Source organism: Phacochoerus africanus, chromosome 13, assembly GCF_016906955.1.
Source record: "Phacochoerus africanus isolate WHEZ1 chromosome 13, ROS_Pafr_v1, whole genome shotgun sequence".
In the NCBI taxonomy this organism is placed as follows: Eukaryota; Metazoa; Chordata; class Mammalia; order Artiodactyla; family Suidae; genus Phacochoerus; species Phacochoerus africanus.
Genome location: NC_062556.1, coordinates 5,739,874 through 5,757,519, shown reverse-complemented (window position 1 = coordinate 5,757,519; position 17,646 = coordinate 5,739,874). Strand labels below are relative to the sequence as shown.

General features: G+C 46.9%; 1 protein-coding gene across 1 annotated transcript in view; it reads left to right on the top strand.

Annotated features, from left to right (window-relative positions):
• The window catches only part of FLT1 (fms related receptor tyrosine kinase 1), a 173,596-nt gene that overhangs the window by 54,264 nt on the left and 101,686 nt on the right, over positions 1-17,646 (top strand). The window contains exons 5-10 of the mRNA XM_047756428.1: positions 885-1,041; positions 1,137-1,273; positions 4,496-4,670; positions 6,144-6,261; positions 8,987-9,156; positions 9,766-9,925. Coding sequence (XP_047612384.1) covers positions 885-1,041; positions 1,137-1,273; positions 4,496-4,670; positions 6,144-6,261; positions 8,987-9,156; positions 9,766-9,925 — 917 coding nt within the window. The remainder of the gene's footprint in view (positions 1-884; positions 1,042-1,136; positions 1,274-4,495; positions 4,671-6,143; positions 6,262-8,986; positions 9,157-9,765; positions 9,926-17,646) is intronic.

Below are 17,646 nucleotides of genomic sequence, written 5' to 3'. Positions count from 1 at the left end.
ATCAGATCGTGGATTCTTCTGTTTGGGGGTACTCCCAGGAATTGGGGGGCACTGCATTCGTAACTGTTTCTGGCCTCACATCCATTTTCGGCTCTCTTCCCTGTCAGCAGCCTTGGCTTCTGGAACTTTCCCTCCCAGGGGCAGGGTCGACACCCTCAGTCTTCCCCAGAGTGATAACTGCAGTAAGTGCCGAGTTAATGCCATGGACTGCAGAGGACCTAGAATTATGGTCCTTTTAAGACAGCGGCCTCTTTTTTTTTTTTTTGCCGCCCCCCCCCGCCACAGCATATCTGCAGTTGCCACCTGAGCCGCAGCTGCAGCAACACCGGATCCTTAACCCACTGTGCCAGGCCAGGGATCAAACCCGTATCCCAGCGCTCCCGAGATGCCGCCCATCTCATTGCGCCACAGCGGCAACTCCAAGACAGCTGCCTCTTTAACAAATCAGGCAAAATGGGAGGCGAATGTGTGGCTTGTTAAAAGCTCCAGGTGATGAGACCGTGAGGACAAAGTGGCAGCCCTAAGGGGAAAAACAGCGATTGGTTGCCTGAGCCTCAGACCAGTTCATTACAAAGGGCCCAGAGCTCCGGGTTCCCACGAGGGCTCTGACGGGGTGAGGAGGTCTCTCCTCTCCTTGGTGGGTGCAGCTTGCGGCCAAGGCTCTTAGCAGATGAGCATGTTGACTGCAATGCATCAGACTCAACGTGGAGGTGGCTCCATGCAGAGCAAATTAACGAACCAACGATGACAGACTGAAGTTTCTTCCCACACCCTTCTCATTTGAGATAACAGCTACATTTTCACAGCGTTAGTGAATAAGTAGGGAAACGCTTCTATCACAGGGCTAATATGACTTTGTGAAAATGCTTTTCTTCCTTTTCCAGTTTCCACCTGATACGCTGGACGGAAAGAGAATCACCTGGGACAGTAGGAGGGGTTTTATAATATCCAATGCAACATACAAAGAGATAGGGCTGCTGACATGTGAAACCATCATCAATGGACATTTGTACAAGACAAACTACCTCACGCTTCGACAAAGTAAGTGATCTTCCAGAAGCCGGAGTGCCCCCGGCTTTATCCAGTTCATGAAACGTCGATTTTTTTTCTTAAATGTTACCTTGCTATGCTTGCAGCCAACACAATCACAGATGTCCGAATAAGCACGCCGAGCCCCGTCAGACTGCTGAGAGGTCACACTCTCGTCCTCAACTGCACGGCCACCACGCCCTTGAACACCAGAGTTCAGATGACCTGGAGTTACCCCGGGGAAGTGAGTGACCCTGTTTCTTCTGTAGGACAGTATTTTGTTTGAGCAAAGGCAGTGTCACTGCGTTTTCGAGGTGGGGGAAAAAAATCAGAATATTCTGACTCCCGTGGCGGTTTGAGCCAATAAAGAAGCCTTGGGGTTGGTCTGGGTGCTTGTGAACGTGATATGCAAAGATACGGCCTTTTGATGTCTGGGGGCTTTGTTTTGAAGTTGTATAGGTTGGTGCTTCTGTTCCATGATTCTGGGTGGGAAAGGGGATTGTTTTCATCCTTGGAAACTGTTCTCTAGGACTGAGAGATGAGAGGGGAGTTTATCACTCCGGGCCAGGCAGGGACTGTCTTTTGTAACAACAACAACAAAAAATTGTTGTCGGCGCATTAACTTCAGAGACTGGCAGACAGGCAGGCACCTGAGTGGAACATGTTTGGGAAAGATCCAACCCAGCCATCCAATATTGCATTTGTTAGGTGACAAAGGAGTGATTCTGTCCTTGAGAAAAAGGAGTAGCATGAAGATAGGGTTCCCTTATTCAAATTAAACATCCTTACAAATGATCATTTTTTAAAAAATGTGTAGATGGGGGATCCACCATAAACTAATAAGAAATGCCTGGCAGTGGTCCCAGTGCCATTTCCTGCCTCTCTCTGATTGATGTGGCACATCCCAAGGAAATTACTTGTTATGTCACTCAGACGACCCAATCGCGAAGTTAACTTATGATTATGTTATGTACAGAAGATTAATGCATCAGCCCCAAGCTTTTTTTTTTTTTTAATTGCGGTAGAGTTGATTTACAATATTATTTTCATTTCAGGTGTACAACATAGTGGTTCAAAACTTTTACAGACTATATTTAAAGTTATTCTAGAATATTGGACTTTATTCCCTGTGCTGTACGGTATAAACTTTTCTTGCCATAGAATAACTTAGCAACATGAAGGTGCCACAAGTGGCCCGTAGGGACAGATTAAGAACTCTTTAGTCATAAAGTATTTTCCAAAGAATGGTATTATTTCATTGAAATAAAAATGCTAGGACTGGTAGCAATAGGTTCTGGGTTTTGAGAGAAATCATACATTCCTAATAAATGCAAAGAGGGAAGAAACGTACATCTTACTCTGCTGTAAGAGTGTGGTGATGCACCTGCTGAATGCCCATGACCTTTGAAAATGGCACTGTCCTGCAGAACGTTCTGTCAGGGAAGCGGTCCATATCTCTGCTGGCCAATATGCTAACCACTAGCCGCATATGCCCAATAGCACTTGAAATGTGGCTTGTGGGACTAAGGATCTGAATGTTTAATTTGTTTGATTTGCAGCATATCAAAGTTCCTGGACCAGGGACTGAATCTGAGCCACAGCTGAGACCCACGCCACAGGTGCAGCAACACTGGATCTCTAACCCATTGGGCTGTGGGCCAAACCTGCACCTCCTCAGTGACCTGAGCCACTGCAGTCGGATTCTTAACCCACTGAGCCACAGCAGGAACTCCCTACTTTTGTATTTTAATTGATTAATTATTTTACTTTTTAGGGCTGCACCTCGGCATATGGAGGTGCCCAGGCTAGGGGAGTTGAATAGGAGCTATAGCTGCCAGCCACCGCAATGCTGGATCCTTAACCCACCGAGCAAGGCCAGGGATTGAACCCGAAACCTCGTGGTCACTGGTCGGATTCGTTTCTGCTGTGCCACAACGGGAATTCCAAATTTTAATTTAAATTTAAATAGCCCCGTGTGGCTGCTGGCAGCTGTGCTATCTGAGCAGTTCTAAAACCCAGGGGTGGTTTTAGGATACCAAGGCAGAAACAATACTTCTGTGGCTGCAGCTTGGGAAGGAAAGAGCTCTCGAAGGGAGAAGGAAGAAGTAATACCTATATGAACAGAGCTGCTGAAAATCCAGGGGACCGATGCTCTGATTTTTGATGGGAGTGACTGGTGTTTTCTCTCTGGTCACTGCCGAGAACAGAGAAAACGGTGTGACGTGAGTCTGTGCCACCAGGGCCGTAAAAGGACAGGTGGGTAGAATTTCTCCAACGTGGCACAGAGGAGAGCTATATGTTCAAGATCCAAAGATGACTTTGGTCAGCTTCCAACGTCTTTTCCATGCCTCTCTATGGGGACAGACTGAGCGGAGGAAATAACATATTCTGTTATAAAATGTAATGCTTCAAAAAAAAAAAGAAAAAGGAAAGAACAATGAAAGGAAAAGGCAGTGTGACCTCATCTTCGCAAAACCAGTAGTGGGCGGGTGGGTCATTGTGGCCAGTTTACCCCCGCTGAGCCCGAGGCCTGGTCGTCTCCCCACCCCCAGAGTGCCTGGGGCTTTGCAGGCCCCCAGACCCAGGCGGAACTTGTCCCGCTGGCTTTGCAGGTGCCCAGATCCAGTGGGATTTAGCAGACATGGGCAGGCCTTGCTAACATAGTGCAACAGCGAAATAGGTGTGGCCCACCTGCCTAGCTTTCCCTTCGTTTCTAGGAAGGAAGCACACGCAAAACTCACATGGAGACTTGTTAGGAGAAACTCTGCCATTCATCCAGACGCTAGGGACGATTGCTCCCGAGTCTGGGTGCGTTGCCCAGGCCTAGAGGACAGGTCACTGGTTAGAGAGCTGTGGGCGGGGGAAGGTGTTGGATTTACACGCCAAGGCCCGAGATCCCCGCCTGCTTTGGCCAGTGTCTCGGACGCTTCGCTCTCTCCGTCTGCACCGGGGCAGTCACCCTGCCCAGCTCACCAGGCTGCCGCGAGGAACGGCTGAAATGAGGAGAGTGAGAGTCCATTTGACGAAAACAAAGTGCCCCGGCAGGCTGCCAGAACGCGTTTCCCCCGCGAGGGGCTGGCCTTGTGGCATAAAACACTGATCTGGGAGTTCCCGTCGTGGCGCAGTGGTTAACGAATCCGACTAGGAACCAGGAGGTTGCGGGTTCAGTCCCTGCCCTTGCTCAGTGGGTTAAGGATCCAGCGTTGCCGTGAGCTGTGGTGTAGGTTGCAGACGCGGCTCGGATCCTGCGTTGCTGTGGCTGTGATGTAGGCCGGTGGCTCCAGCTCCGATTCGACCCCTAGCCTGGGAACCTCCATATGCCGCGGGAGCAGCCCAAGAAATGGCAAAAAGACAAAATAAATAGATAAATAAATAAAACACTGATCTGAGGGAGCCTCTGAGAAATGCGGCAGCTTGAAGCACAAACTCTTACTGCCTCTACATTAATTACACGTTTCCTTTCTAGGTAAATAAGAGAGCCTCTGTAAGGCGACGCATCGACCAAAGCCATTCTGATAACAACGTCTTCTACAGCATCCTTGTTATTGACAAAGTGCAGAACAAAGACAAAGGGCTTTACACCTGTCGCGTGAAAAGCGGCCCATCCTTCAGATCTGTTAACACCTCAGTGCATATCTACGGTAAGCCACGCCCGCTCTGTTTTCTAATCTTTGCAGATTTGGGGGCGGGGGGTCTGTAAAATAAGGAAAGGTGCTTTTGGCCCAGAGGTACGATTGTCATGAACAAATATAACTGTCCCTTCTGCCCCGTCGAAGAGCATTAAGTGCATTTTATTTATTGAATTTATTTTTTTTTATTAAAGTCGAGTTGGTTTACAGTGTTGTGCCAATTTCTGCTGTACAGCATGGTCCTACATATACCTGCATTCCTTTTCTTATATTTTCTTCCATCATATGATGGTCTATGCCAAGAGACTGCATACAGTTCCCTGTGCTCTACAGCAGGACCTCATTACTTATCCACGTTCAAAGCAATAGTTTGCATCTACTAACCCCAGACTCCCTGCCATCCCACTTTTTTTGGCCATGGCATGCCATGGCCTGAAGCAGGATCTCAGTTCCCAGACCAGAGACCGCACCTAGGCTGCAGAGTGAAAGCACTAAATCCTAACCACTAGACCACAGACCACCAGGGAACTCCTCATTGCTCTCTAAATTTAGTACTTTTGCATAGGCTAGAGACTCTTCCTTACAAGTTTATTGTGGTTAATAATTCAATTAGGTCATATTATGGTCTATATGAAATTCTTTCTTTAGTGTCCCATATAAACAAAACAGAAAAATACAATCACTTTGACTTTCTGGGAGAAATTCTGCAGGTACTACCAATTTAGAGAAAAGTATGATGTGATGACTTATTTAGGACTGACTGATGCTCTTTTACCCCTGGTTTTGCTCTCGTGAAATCCTAATATTACTGCTTAATTCCAATAGGCAAATTCTGTTTTTTTTAACTCAGTTAATTTTATTAGAGTTGTACAACGATCACCACAACCCAGTTTTACAGCATTTTCATCCCAAACCCCCAGCCTATCCCCCCCATCCAATGGGCAAATTCTGTTAAAAATGCTTAAATCTCTCGAGACTCCCTAAAAACCATATTTATTTTTCCTGATGAAAAGAAAAACTGTAAGGAGCAGACACTATGGGACAATTCTACCAATGGTTTTTGATATCCTTTTGACTTTCTTCAGCTGGTTTTTCTATCAAAACTGTTTTGGAGCACATGGAACAACTTTTTCCCATCGTACTGATATTAGCCGGGTTGATTTTTACAGGTGTTACTATACGTTTTTGTTATTATAACAGAGATCCTTAAGGTGTCTTACTTTTTGTCGCCCTGCCCATGTGTTTTTGTGTTCCTGGGACTTTATGACCTTGGGCCAATTTTGAAAGTATTTCGTCAGTAAGGGTACTTTGAGATGATTTTATTCACTGATCAGTATTTGGGTTCACCGCTGGCCTTGATCCTAATTCCAGCTCTATGTATTCATTGGTTGCACCTTCCTTTCAAGAGGCCTCAGGTTGGCGGTTTCTGTTTTGTTTACACAAATGTAGCCTTTTCTAATGGATTGATCACTTCTCCTTTCAAAGACAAAGCATTCATCACTGTGAAGCATCGAAAACAGCAGGTGCTTGAGACCGTAGCTGGCAAGCGGTCTTACCGGCTCTCTGTGAAAGCGAAGGCCTTCCCAACGCCGGAAGTTGTATGGTAAGACCACAGTTCTGTTCGCTCAGTCGCTCAGTCGGAGGATGCAGGGTCCCAGTGACTCCAAGTCCTGGGGGGGGAAAAAAAAGTTGGGATAAGTTTCCCAGACAGCAGTAGGGCTGATTTCTGGGCTGGGGGCGGGGGAGGAGAGCGGGGATGGGAAGGGCTGGAGGGGCAAGAGAGTCTTGTCACAGGATGCAGCAAGGGATTAGGGTTTTTTGAGCGCTCGCTTCAGTTTAGTCATTTACTCGCGGTGGCTAAATTTCTGCCTCCCTAAGTCTTTCTATGATGTCAACGTGCTCTGAATGGATTATGTTGGGCAACTCGATTAGGAAGCATCTTGAATTCGTAACATGCTCTATTAACCCTGAAGAAGTGAGCCCTTGTGATGAGGATAATAATTCTTCTATTATCGGAAAATAATTCTTTAGATACAGCTGGGCTGAAACTTCCACTCTTGTTTTAAAATTGAACAAACATTAATAGAGACAAGTCTTACTCAGCAGCAGGGGTGCACGCCTGGCCCTACTTGAAGCAATTAAGGTTTTTTTGGCTCAAAGTTTTAGATACCCAGAAACTCTTTAAGCAGGCTTTTTTTTTTTTTTTTAATTTAAATGCTAGCACACCACCTGATGTCAGACAATGTAATCTGTTTATAATCTGCAGTCATGTTGTTAAATCATTTCTAAACGCCGGTATCTTGGGCTCCAGCCATTACATTCTAAACAAAGAGTATCGTACAAAACTGATTAGGAAAACAAGCCATACGATATGGACATGGGGCCATTTTCGAATCTCCTCCACCAGGGCTTGTTTTGCTTTCAGTATCACATTGACACAGGCTGGGACCTGGGACCCTTGGCTGCCGTGGCTGCCGTGCTTGCACCTGGACAAATACCTCCCCCTCCGCAACAAAATGCAAAGAAACGCTACTAGGCTAAAAAAAAAAAAAAAAAAAAAAAAACTGCGCATGGGCACTTCTTGATGGGCACGATACAAAGAAAACAACGAGGACCCCAGCTTCCCCTTCTGAAGAGCCTGCGAAAGCAGGGTACTAGCGTCCCCCGATTGCACACAACACCGCGGTGAAGGGGTGGGCAGACCGCCTGAAGCAGCCCTACCCTGGCCCCCTATAAGGAGCCAGCTCGCCTTTTGCCCCTGGGGGGGAGGAGGGGAGGGCAGCGAGCAAGGAAACCTGTTGGCTTTGTCTGCTGGCCCGGCAGCCAGGGCCCCAATAAAGCCCTGTCTGAATTTCTTGTCTGGCCTCTTATCAATTTCTATTGATTAAGGAGGGCCAAGAACCCAGGTCGGTAACAATAGGGTTTGTTTGCAGTTTCCTCAGAGAGTTAGTAGGGCATGAAAGAGAATGTGAGCCTCTGTACTGTGCCCCTCACGCTTTCTTAGTCGAAAAGATAATTTTTTGGTTTCATGATACCTAAAAAGGTCCATAGTAAATTTCCTAAGAACATTCATTCTTCCCAAAGAGGAATCAGTCTTGGAGGTTCATGGCCTCAGAGGACTCCCACCTGTTGAACTAGGAATTTCTTTAATAACAAAGTAGCAAGAACCTAACATACACACAGAATCCATTTTTTAAAATACTGAGTTCTTAAGAGGAAATAACTAATATTAAAATGGGATTTGTAATCATAAAATAGAGCCTAGGCATTTTAGCTGCTTTGGAAAGGAGACCCACAAGTCATGGGGATTTTTGGGGGGCGGGGGGCTGGCATGCAGAAGTTTCCAGGCCCCAGGGATCAAACCTGTGCCACAGCAATGACAACACCTCATCCTTCACTGCTAGGCCACCAGGGAACTCCTAGTAATGGGAATTTGCTTGCCTAGTGTGTCATGCATGCGTTGACTACGACCTGATGCCATTCCTAATATTATAGCTTTAGGCAGAACACAATAATTTCCTCCTAACATTCAAATGCCCGTCTTAAAGAGCTGTACTTCAATGAAATCAGAGAGTTTTTCGATTCAGAGAGCTCTGGGAGAAACTGGGCCTCAAGTGGATGGGTCAAGTCAGAGCACCCTGATGGAGCCAGGACAAGCATTCAAGCCCGACTCTCAGTTCTGCATGCGTCATGTGGAGGCATTGAGTCTGTCTTTACAGTTACATTTTTTTTTAAGTTTATATCTTTTGTTTGTGAGTCTTGTGCCTGAACTGTTCTTCCTCAAGGGGAGAAAAAAAAACAAACCTTGATAACCTTGATTTCACCATAGTCCATGAAAGGGACAACCGGTGTGACCATTTTCTATAACTAATAAGAACTCCACATGAGCCCACAATAGGAAGGGCTATTTTTATTTTTATCTGGAGAAGTGATCTAGTTGATCTGACTCACAATGACCCTGGTATTGCCAGTGGAGCCTCATGGTGAACTCTGGAAAAACATCTCGGATGGAATCAGCCAGTGCTTCTGGGTTAATACTTAAGTCACAGTGGCGGCCAGCATCCCTGGGGGTACCTGCAGCCACACCTTGTCTGTCTGCTCAGTTTACTTCTCCCTCTTCGCCAACAGACTATGAGGTGTCTCCCAGTCGAAAAATCCCACTTGGCTCGATAAAAAGCCCGGGTCTAAATCTTTTAAATGAGTGTTGGGGGATCAAAGGCTCTCGACGTCTCAGCCTCGAGCTCACGTCCTGCAATGGCAGTGTGAAAAAGTGCTATCTGCAAGGCGGTGTCAAATGACTTACTGACCACACGTGTGCTTAACCCCAGGTTGAAAGATGGGATTCCAGCCACTGAGAAATCTGCCCGCTATCTGGTGCGTGGCTATTCATTAATTATCAAAGATGTAACTGCAGAAGATTCGGGGGCTTACACAATCCTGCTGGGCATAAAACAGTCAAATGTGTTTAAAAACCTCACCACCACTCTCATTGTAAATGGTAAGTCCACTGTGCTGCTTTCTTCTGGTTCTGGTAGGGGGTACGATTCATGAAAGTTTGTCATTCCGAAGTCAATGAGAACAACATCAAAGAAAACAAAATTTTCCTTAATTACTTTAAAGGCCGCTTATGCCCCCATCACAGACATTTCATGTTTGCTTGTTTTCTTCCATAAGCGATGGGACTTTTTTTTATCGTGGTGATGGTGTTACACGTACCATGAAATCGCTTTTTTCTTTCGTCTTTCTAGGGTTTCACCTGCAGCATATGGAGGGTCCCAGGCTAGGGGTCGAATTGGAGCTGCAGCTGCTGGCCTGCACCACGGCCACGGCAACACAGGATCCTTAACCCACCTCCTCATGGATACCAATTGGGCTCTTAACCCGTTCAGCCACAGTGGGAGCTCGGGAATCACTTTTTTAAATGTTCTTACAACACTTCTACTTCTTTTCAGTTGGCGTTGTAATCACACATTGCATTTGTGGGTTTTTTGTTTTGTTTTGTTTTTGTCCCTGTGTGTGTTTCCCTGACATGAAACCCAGCGAGAGTGTGGCCCAGGAGAGGGTCGTGCGAATAGCTCCTGACCCCTGCCCCGTTTTCTCCTTTCAGTGAAACCCCAGATTTACGAAAAGGCTGTGTCATCCTTCCCGGACCCGACCCTCCACCCGCTGGGCAGCAGACAGGTCCTGACTTGCACCATTTATGGTGTCCCTCCACCTGCCGTCACGTGGCTCTGGCGTCCCTGTGGCCATAATCATTCCAAAGCCAGGTAGGGACCCTTCGCTTCTCGAATGACTTGCGAATGTTCTCTGACACCTGGGTGCAAGGGTCTTTAACGGATGCAGACGGGAGCTTGCAGGTGGGGGGGTATGGTCCACGGCGGAGGCGGGGGCGCAGAGGCTTTCCCTGCCTTGGGGAGAAGTAGGCATTCTCTCTTCTTCCTGACCCGTGTTTAACCATCTCCTGGTTGTTCTGTCTAGCATATAGTTTTCAGATAGGAGCACAGGGACAGAATGACAGTCCCCTTGTGAGCCATCATTTGGAACTCGGGTTGGACCTCCTGTCCCTTGCTTTCCAGCTGGGCACCCCCAAGCTTGGGCTGCCCCGCTGCATCAGCTGCACTGGTCTCCCCATTTTCCGTCCTGGAAGCGTTGAGTACATCAGATCTTCCTACCACTGAAGATCACTACCTTCCAGAGGCTTCCTGTGGCCTCTTTCCTCTGTGGAAATGAGCTCCCGCCCATTTCCTGCCTCCCAAGAAGCCCTTTCTCCTCCCAGTCTCGATTCTTCTGTCACCTTCTCCACAAACCCTCCTGACTTGCTCCTTCAGACTCCCGTCTCCCTCCTCAGCACGGGTAGCACTTGGCTGACTCTGTCGTCTCGGCACGAGGTGTGCGTGCACCTGTCTTCTAAGCTCTGTGCTGACTCAGCACCTGGTGTCACTAGGGGCTGGCACCAGCTCTGGCGCACGCAGAAGCTCCCGGTGTATTTGCGGCATGAATCCAGCCCTGCCCTCTGGGCACGGCACAGTGCTCCCTGGCTTCCTGTTGACAACAGAGCCCTGTTTGCTCTTCTCCGTTTCTGTTTAGTCTGTGGACCAGCGATACTAATGATAGTTCGCAGGAGCGAATTGGAGGAACAGGAGTAGAATCAACAGGTGCAGCTCTGAGATACGATCCAGACTGCTCAAGAATTCGCATTGGGCCACGGTGCTTTTTTTGTTGCTTTTAACTCTTCTTTCAGAGTGTTTGGGGGAAATTACTCTTCTTAAAAAAAAAAAAAAATTGGCTTGATCAACAATATGACATGATTCTAGCATAAACAGATGAGGCTGTTTGGTTTCCTAGATTCCTCCTGCAGTTTCACCTCTTCATTTTGTGTTTTGTTTGAGGCATATTATTCTGATTGTGAAAGTTACTGCGAAGTAGGGAATTCCTGAGAAGTTGCCATTTCCACACATCTCCTTTCTCATCTGAGTGAATCATTTGCTGAGAATAGAAACATGAGGAATTGGGAGTTCCTGTCGTGGTGCAGCAGTTAGCGAACCTGACTAGCATCCATGAGGACCTGGGTTCGATCCCTGGCCTTGCTCAGTGATTAAGGATTCGGCATGGCTGTGGCTATGGCTGTGGTGTAGGCCGGCAGCTTCAGCTCCGATTAGACCCCAAGCCTGGAAACCTCCATATGCCTCAGTGTGGCCCTAGGGAAAAAAAAAAGAAATATGAAGAATTTACAAATCTTAAATACATTCTTGACCAATGTGATTATTCAAACCCAGAGAAAGTGAGATCTCCTGAGATTCTATATTATTTTGCTAATTTGCGGATGGACGTTTGCATTTATAGACTTGTCCCTTTAAGGCCTTGGTATTTGTGCTAACCTGACTTGCACTTAAGTTGGAAATAACTAAATTAGTTAAGCTCTTGGGTTTGGATAAAAGTATAGACTTGAATTTTCATGGACTAATATAGCCGCCTTTAGATAGCCTTATTTTGTTTCTACTATAGCAAATCTAGAATTTCAGCACTCTATAGGATCGGATCTAGTAGCTGTGTTAGAAAATAACCATTGAAAGGGATGGAACATGATCTTACAAAGTTAGGTTTGAATAATGCCGATAAAACATGGTTTGGGGAGTCAAGTCAGCTGCAGTGACACTCTAAACATTAGCTCTCGTCTTCCAACCTCTTGGTGGTATATGAGCCCCTTCTCCATGTTGTGGAGGCAGCCTGTCGAGGCCTGTAAAGAGAGCTTATTCCTCTTGGAAATCTCTCAAGATTCCGAGCTGTACCTTAAGTCTTCAGTAAATGTTTGTTGGCCATTTGACTTGTTCTCTTAATATTAAAAGCGGTTTTCCTTTCCTTCTTTTGTCTCTTTGGCCAACCACCAGACAGATCAGAAATGAAAGCTGAACATCTTTCAGTGATGATTCATTTAAAAAATATACTGTTGCTTGAAATTATCTGCTGAAAATGGGCAAATCCTTAAGATGTTCTCATTTATTAAGCCAGCTGATTGTGTAGCTTCCTGTGTTGGTTCAGATTTGACACTTGGTGGACAAATCGATACACTTAGGACTATTTCAGAAAGACCTAGGGCCCCTATGTGTCCTAGGAAGCAAATAGAATAACTCTATTTTCCCCTGCCAGAGACATGAAAGCTCAAAATGACAGATAAAAGAAGGCTTCTGTAACTACTACAATTTTTCAAGTACATCTTAGACAAGTTGATTCTGTAGACTTAGATTCAGTTGCAGACAGGCATTTTAGTGACATGTGAATAGGGGCTGTTTGATGGCATGTATTTAAAAAAACTTACTCTTGGTCATAGAGTACGGATTTGCAGAGCGCTATCTGTGTGAAATCCCCAAGGCAGGTGATTAATGTATATACATTACTCTCAAATATGTAGGATAATTCTAGGTGCTTAAATTTTAAACTCTAATTAAGGGATATGTCTACATACGGACCATAACCAAAGCATTAGATTCATCTCGAGGTTAGAGCATGTTTAAGTAGCTCAAAATTATTCATTGGTTTAATACGGCCAGCTGGTTCATACGTGTAAAGAGGTTCAGACTTAAATTGCATAGTTTTATGGAGCCCCATAAATAGGTTTTTTTCAAAACGATCAGAACAACTGCTCACCTAGTTCATCTTTATGGATATCAAGAGCCATACATGCAATAGAATTTTCCTCTTTAAAAAAAATGTGGTAAGCTGCGAGACTGTGTTCTGACGGAATAACATTGGGGGCTTTCATTCACCTACATTTGCTCTTATAAAACATTAAGAATGGGGGGGGGGGAGTAGTTACTTTTAAACTCATACGTAACAAGCCGAGGGGAACTATAGCAGAATTTTCCCCCCTTTTATGTTTCTGCATATTTGGGTGGTAAAGCAGTGGGATAATTCTTTTGCATTTTCAGTAATATGAGATGATACCAGATGAGGTGGGACTGGGGATTTTTCTCATCCTCTGCACCTGCAGACTTCTAAATAGACTGCCCTAAACTCTCCCCATATTACTGAGCATAAACCCACGCACCACACAAAAAGGTCCTGAGCTTTAGAACATTTCACACGTACGTACTTTGCAGCTTCTGTTCACACGAAATAGAGGTAATTACGTGCACTTCCTAGCGAGAATGTCAGGGTCAGATGAGACGGTGTATTTGGGAAAGGCAAAGCACCCTAGAAAGAAGAATAATGACACAAGGTTGTCATCACAGCCAGCACGCGGGTAAATGTCTCTACAGAAGACTCCAAAACACGTAAGGAACTTGAACTTTCTGCCTATTGTAGAGCTAGGTTCACAACAGTGAGAGTTTTTACGTGGTATTTCTAAGAAACGCACCCAAACTGTAGAACATAAAAGGAAACTTTGCTATGCTTCAGAAATATAAAGCTAGGAGTTCCCGTCGTGGCGCAGCAGAAACGGATCCGACTAGGAACCATGAGGTTGCAGGTTCGATCCCTGATCTCGCTCAGTGGGTTAAGGATCTGGCATTGCCATGAGCCATGGTGTAGGTCACAGATGCGGCTGGGATCCCGAGTTGCTGTGGCTGTGGTGTAGGCCCGCAGCTTTAGCTCTGATTGGACCCCTAGCCTGGGAACCTCCGTATGCCATGAGTGCGGCCCTCAAAAGTGAAAAAAAAAAACCAGAAAGCTAGTAGATCTTGGTTTTGTAGAACTGAGGAAAACAATTTAGGATTTTTCCGAAGAAGAAAAAAGAGAAAGGCAACCCTGATGAGTTAGGCTCGGGAAGACTAAGCAGACGGGCATCGCGGGGGGTTAAGCAAGTGACTGCCCATTGGTCTCTGTCATGGGAGGAAGTGGTTCTGACCTGTGGGTTGGCTGAGGCCAGGGTGGGGCAGATCTGGACGTGGGAGAGAGCCCAGAGGAGGTTTCTAGAACTTGCCTCCCCCCCCTGGATTTTGAAGAACAAAGGCAGACTCAAACCGCCCTCGCCGTGAGCTGGTCTCACCGTCACGGTCCCTGAGAGACTGTGTCCCAGTGCTGGTCCAGCCTGCGGGAACCGCATGGCAAAGCGTGCCCACTCTCGGGAGGATGGTCTAGAGGGAACAGGGAACAGTACCGGACTGTTTGGGAGGGGGACCCACACTGGGGAGTGGAAGGCACGGGTCTGAGGGCCCCAGGGGGACGGGGGGAAAGGGCCATCGTGGCCTCATCTGCTGGTGCTGCGGCTCCTGGGTTACATTTCTCGGGAAGAATCCAAGATGTTGAAAGACTGCTTTTAGTCATAAACGCTTGAGTACTAAGGGCCCCCCTGGGTAACTGGAGAACTTCACGCACATGAAGCTTGGCCTGGTCACCCTTCCCAGTGGCCTCCTTTAACTCACACCCGGGCCCCCGCGAGTCTCCAGAGCCCACCTGGCTCTTTCTGAGGATGTCCTGTCTTCTCCTTAAAACTGAGGCCTGCTTTTAAATGGCAGAACATGTCTGGTCCTTTTCCATAGGGAGGTTTGAGGTTGGCAGCTTTAATTATGACAGGACTGGTTTTAGGACAGACTTTTGTTTCCCCCACACCCACGGCACATGGAAATTTCCAGACCAGGGATTAAATCCGAGCCACCCCCTGAGACCTCTGTCGCAGCTGCAGCAACACTGGATTCTTGAACCCACTGTGTCGGGCCAGGAACCAAACCCACAATGCTGCTCGGATTCTGAACCCACTGAGCCACAATGGGAACTCCAAGACAGACATTCTTTAGATCACAGGCTGTTTTAATTCCCTCTCCTCATCAAACCATCACAAATTAGAATTCCTAGGTCCTGGGAGTTCCCATCGTGGCTCAGCCATAATGAACTAAACTAGCACAAGGATGCGGGTTTAATCCCTGGCCTCTGGTGCAGGCCAGCAGCTGTGGCTCCAATTCAGTCCCTAGCCTAGGAACTTCCATATGCTACAGGTGTGGCCCTAAAACAAACAAATATGTATATTACTAGGTCCTAAATAACACTGATAGATTATAATGGAGTTGCAGCACTTCCTATGTCACATTCTTTAGCAGGGAAAAAACGTGAGGTGTGTTGGCTTCTTCGTGAAAGTCCCATTCTCTTCGCCCGCGCTCTGGGATGACCGGTAACGTGTATGGAGAGAAACCCCTGCTACTTCTGCTGTGTGGACATTGCTCACATATTACAGTGCCTTTTGCCCCATCGACAGTGTTGCATCTACACACCCTGTCAACCACCCGATACTTGCAGGGTACCAGCCACGTGCAGAACAACGGATACATCCCGTTTGTGTGGAGCAGGTGTGTCTTAGGTAAAATCGGACCTCCTTGGTGGTTCCTCATTCTCTCTGTAGACGGGCCTGCGGCATCTCTCTTCCACAGTGTCAGGGACGGAGACCTGGGAATCAAGGAAATGGGTTCTATTCTTGGCCCGGGCCCTGACTTCTGTGTGACCTTGGCCAGTGAGTTAATCTGTGCTTCAATTTCCCCTCTGTAAAGGGCAACTGCCTCGCTTCCCCTTTCCTCTCATACGCAGCTAGTGATGAGTGACATGAGAAAATCACTTAAAACTACGTTTTCTTCTTTCGGAAAGGTCTGAAATAATTTCCTAGCTGCCGCGCCCTGTTTCCCTGACGCTTCTCACAAACCGGAGGGCCATCTGGATCAGCCCTGACGCTCTGGGCCAAATGAAAGTGGGGCGGTTGTGAGAAGAGTCTTCTGTGTAATTATGCACCTTCCATGGTACAGGATAGTCGCAGTAGTTATGTCAGGAAGTGTCCATCAAGAAGGAAGAACGCAGCGGCTCGTCCACCCTTGGTGGGGACCCCTCTCTTGGTGGGTGTCAGCCTGGACCATCTCTGTCATCTGCCAGTCGTGGTCCAGCCCCTGTGGATAAAGGCACTGTCGTCCTTCGTCTCGTCCCGTCCCCCTAAAACCTTGCTAACTTCCGGTGGTCCTGTTGCCAGTGGTCCCCATCCCAAGGCAAAACAATGTAGTCGGATTCTTAGCTCGTGACAAGTGCAGGGGACGAGTGTTCTTTATTCCTTTTTTTTTTTTTTTTTCCCTCCCCTAAAACGGTGGGTCTTTTAAGAAAAGCCTCAGGAATCCATGGAGTCTCAGGAACTGCTTCTAAAACTCTCAAGAAAATCAGAACCGGGGTCTCCAATGATGATGCGTGTAGAAGATTGATAGATAATATTCCCGCCACACAATTTGATGTCCCATTTCTGAAAGAAGCCTGGCCAGCCAGGCAGTCGTGCTCGGGGGGTATGTGCGTATGTGGGAGGTTGCAGTGTAGAGAAAAGAGACCACTGCAGGACCAAGTGTGGTGTGCTGGGGGCTTTTGTGGGGGAAGGAGGTGGCCTATAAAATTAGGGAAGGCAGGGGCAGCTAGGCACCGGGAGAAGGGCTCGCCTAATTGCATTTCTCTATTGTTTACGTCACCGAATTGGCAAAGAAAGGAAGGTCCAGATCATTAGGGAAGTGTGAGGGGGCAGATCATTTGGGAGAGACAGTTTTGCGCATCGGTGGGGGTATGCGAAATTAACGGGGCAAAAACAAAACAATTGTTAATGGTAGTTAATTAGAAACTATTCAAGGACCCAAACTTAATTGCCTACCAGCATGAATGTCTGTTATTTTTATGCTGAGACAGTTTTGCATCCCGTATTCTACTTTCTGTCTACAAGATGAACGCTGTAACAGTTTAGGCTTTGAAAAAAGTCATCTCCTGGGGGCTCGATGTAGGTCAGATGTCCGAGGGGAGCTGTAATTTAAGGAGAGCTCATCTTTTGGAAATATGATCCCATGCTGCGCGTTGTAATATTTTATCACACTCCTCTTCGGTGTACCTGCAGTCTGTAGGCACGACCTGCGTGTGTTACGGGTACGCAGACTCAAACCAGAGAATTTTAACTTGCTGCACAAAACTCTGAACCAAAATGGGGACCTAAAGAAAGCCCACTTCACCAAGGCCCACTGTGGGGGGACAGGGAGCTGAAACAGCGGAGTCAGGCTGGGCACCTCATCCCGGAAGCTTTCATCAGAAGCCAGCAGTGGGTGCCTGCTGGCTAGTGGGAAGCGTCTTGCTTTCTGTTATATAATTACGGGATGAGGAAGTGCCAGCCTGTGTGTGTTCAGACACCAGCCCTTGTTAATATTTCACGCAGAGTCCTGCGAACAGAGCGAGCCCCTTTGCCAGGTGCCTTGCTGCCACGTTTTCTATGCTTTGTGACATTTCCCTCTTTTTCCACTCTTCATAGGACTCTGAGGCTGATGAATAATTGTTTCGAATGAATTAGCTGTCTCCTGTAATTCCTATCAAATGTTTCATTATGTGTTTAAATTCAACCAAAAGGCTGAGTCATAGGAAGTCTGTGCCAGATGGTTTTTAGAGGATCTTTTGAGCAAAATTGTGGGCAGCTTCCCAGGATTAGAAGCCCCACATGATCTGGTGACACACAACTTAGGAAGATTTCTTAGGAAGGTTGGCAGAACCTCTGGAGAATTGT